Below are 3,533 nucleotides of genomic sequence, written 5' to 3'. Positions count from 1 at the left end.
GTGGCCTGTTTAGCTAACAGTTCGTGAACCCTCTACTTCTTCTTCGTGGCCTGTCTAGCTAACAGTTGGTGAAACCTCTACTTCTTCCTCGTGGCCTGTTTAGCTAACAGCTCGTGAACTCTCTACTTCTTCTTTGGTCTGTTTAGCTAACAGCTCGTGAAACCTCTACTTCTTCCTCGTGGCATGTGTAGCTAACAGCTCGTGAAACCTCTACTTCTTCCTCGTGGCCTGTGTAGCTCACAGCTCATGAACTCTCTACTTCTTCCTCGTGGCCTTTGTTGCTAACGGCCGATGACACCACCCCCCACACTTTGTCCTCATTGTGTAACTAGCAGATAATATAGTCCATATATATGCTCTCATAACAGACCGATCACAAGTTGTAGGTACATATTTCAAAACATTATTAAAATGGTCGTTAGATATCTAATTCTGATGAGACTTCTTGGACAGAAATGGATTTTCCTGATCTGCCATGGCATGGTGATTAAAGTACTCGACTCGCAGTCTGATGGTCGTGGGTTTGAATCCCCGTCACCGAACATACTTGCCTTTTCAGCCGCGGGGCATTATAAAGTGACGGTCAATCCCATTATTTGTTGGTAAAAAGCAGCCCAAGATTAAGGGGTGGGTGGCGTAGAGTCGCTGCACTCCCTCTAGTCTATCAGTGATAAATTAGGGACAGAAAGCGCAGATAGCTCTCGTGTAGCTTTAAGCGAAATTAAAAAAAAAATCAACAAACAAAAATTGTATTTTACACTCTATAATAAAGACATAAACATATAGTTAGTTAGAAATCACTCAAATGATCTGGAACTGTGTAGAACACGTGCATTGGTAGTCACTTCCTTGTTTCATGTCTGTTTGCTTAATGCGCTATGTCCGCCTAGGGAATCAATCCCCGAATTCTAGCGTTATAAACCATAAAGTTTATCGCTGTGCCATTGAAGATCCTTCTTACATAACTTACTATAGAAATGGCAATCCAGAGCAGGCTGGTGAAAAATAAGAATATCTATTTTTTTTCATTCGTAAAGTTACTGACGGTTCGAACTCAGAAATCACTAACATAGTTTGTTTGATACCAAATGAATTCAACTACAGTCCACATTTTGTATTTCTTGCCCCCTCCCCAGTGACACAGCGTCGTCCAGTGACGTCTGTGGACTTATACTGCTAGAAACGGGGTTTCGATACCCGTGGTGGGCAGAGCACAGAAGCCCTTTGTGTAGTTTTGTGCTTAATAACAAACAACAACATTTTGTTTTTCTCCACCTGCTGGCATTTCAATCTTCCAGCTTGGATAGCATCAAAGTATTTTACGGGTGTAAAAAAATATATGTTCGAACCATGCGTGACATAGCAACCATTTTCCGACATTTTCTAGAATCAGCAGTGAAGAAAAAAAACAACAACCCAAAACAAACACGTTAAAAATTCCAAAATTTACATACAAGATGTTTAATTGGAATTTATAGGTAATTTCTGCTGGATATTTGTGTATATATATAGATCTGTGAACTATACTTTTTGGCTTTTCATACTTGACTATTTAGCAATAGGAAACTTAACCATTTATGATAATGGTTGTAGAAATAATTACATACATACATTTCAAACGAGGGTGTATATACATTAATTACAATAACTTGTTTTGACGTCTTTTCTCTGTAATAAATAAACCCATTGTGTACAAAATATGAGTGTGTGTGTGTCTTGGATAGTTTTATGTACTTTAACAGAATTTTCATTAATAATTATAAAAATATTTTCTGAACAGAGTAAGCCCAGAGCGAAACCAAAACTAAAACCGGCCATCAATATAGCAAATCAACTATATTATTCTTATATATCTACTTATAGAAATTAGAATGCATTGGTCCATTAGTTGGGTATTCTCGCTGCTAACGATATTTTCAGCCTTAAATATATAAATAAGGCAAGCGCAGGTCTTATTTACAGTAGATTTATTCAACTGAACACAATATGGAATTGGAAAGTTATTTTTTTACCAATAATGACAACAACAACAATAAAAGAATGCTATAAGCAACTAACTCTCCGCTAACAAAGCAAAAACCAACAACAAAAGAAAGAGTACAAGTTAATTTGTATTTTTCACCTTTGCTAACAACGCACAAGTAAACATTTGTTTCTTGATAAGCACAAAGCCACATAGTGGGCTATCTATGCTGTGGGCGCCCCGATTATCGAAACCTGATTTTTAGTGTTGCAAGCTTTTAGACTTAGCACTAAACCATCGGGAGCCAAAGTAGAAATAAACATCAACAAAAACACTACATATTATGCTTATTTTCTAGCCTCACTAATAAAGGGGAAACTAACAGTAGCAAAACCACTACACATCAGTCTTTATTTTACAGTCTTTTATTTTATTTACGTTTATTTATTAATGATTATGAAGAGAGAGGGAGACAAAAACATAAAATAAAAGAGAAATGAAATATTTACCACTAGGCCTATCTACAAAAGTAGTAACATTTTAAATCTGCATAAAGATTGTGTGCTGAGCTACCTAGGTGCCTGATTATCTTGTAATTAGGCAATAAAAGCAACCAGTTTCAAATTATTGCTACAAAAGTAGTTTATGATTCACCACAACAACAAAAAAAGCACATATCAAATTACTGTCTTCAGCTTTGTGACGTCATTTCCGTTAATCACGAGACCACCATCATGAGATTGGTATTCATGGAAATTTCACGATACTTACAGGTTTGCAGGCTCAAAAACTAAAGTCCCCCGATGGTCAAAGCTAAAATCCGGGGTTCGATTCTCCGCGGTGAACAGAGTGCAGTTAGTTCGTTATATAGTTTTACAATTAGAAACCGAATAATCGGAGTACTTTCTTCCTCGGGGATGAAGCAATGAAGGACTAACTTTCAAACGCGCTCGGGCTAACGGGTGTATATTTCTGTTATTCGTACAAGTGTCTGTCTGTGTGTCTGTTATACAGAAAAACGCACATATTGCATGTGATGTCCTCACTAACCCGATGTTATTGTGACTCTGAAACCTACAGATGTAAGAAACACCTGCATATAGTTGTAAAGTATAACAGTAGTTCAAAGTTTCGTTTACTGTGTTTCAATATCACTTACCTTTTCATTTTGATAAGCGGTAACAGCGTAGAAACTGGTTTCCTTGAAAACGTATGTACGGAACGTACTGTACGGCAGTTTGAGGATGTCATTAGCCCGTACGAGGTGAAACCTGGGCTGGTATTTGTGCATAGAGTTCAAAATGATCTAGAAAATATAGCGAAACAAGTTATAAAAACACGTCGTGGTGTTAATAAAGGCATATCTGGAAATATTCGGGGCTCTATAATCGGGAGAGTTTAGGTAAATTCCAGTAAACACTATTAATATCATTGATTTTATGTGTATATTTATTTCCTTGTTATTAAGTACAAAGCTGTACAATTGTCTATCGGTGCGCTGCCTGCGGTAAGGCCCCCCAATAGCACAGCGGTATGCCTGCGGACTTACAACGCTAGAAACCGGGTTTCG

At 37.5% G+C, this 3,533-nt stretch overlaps 1 protein-coding gene across 1 annotated transcript in view; it reads right to left on the bottom strand.

The window, feature by feature from the left end:
- The window catches only part of LOC106470061, a gene marked incomplete at its 5' end in the record, with an annotated part of 30,037 nt that overhangs the window by 22,272 nt on the left and 4,232 nt on the right, over positions 1-3,533 (bottom strand). Inside the window, one exon of the mRNA XM_013930585.2 lies at positions 3,123-3,269. Coding sequence (XP_013786039.2) covers positions 3,123-3,269 — 147 coding nt within the window. The remainder of the gene's footprint in view (positions 1-3,122; positions 3,270-3,533) is intronic.

This window comes from Limulus polyphemus, unplaced genomic scaffold (genome assembly GCF_000517525.1).
Source record: "Limulus polyphemus unplaced genomic scaffold, Limulus_polyphemus-2.1.2 Scaffold3798, whole genome shotgun sequence".
Classification (NCBI taxonomy): domain Eukaryota; kingdom Metazoa; phylum Arthropoda; class Merostomata; order Xiphosura; family Limulidae; genus Limulus; species Limulus polyphemus.
The sequence above is the reverse complement of the archived record's forward strand: the minus strand, read 5'-3'. Positions and strand labels throughout refer to the sequence as shown.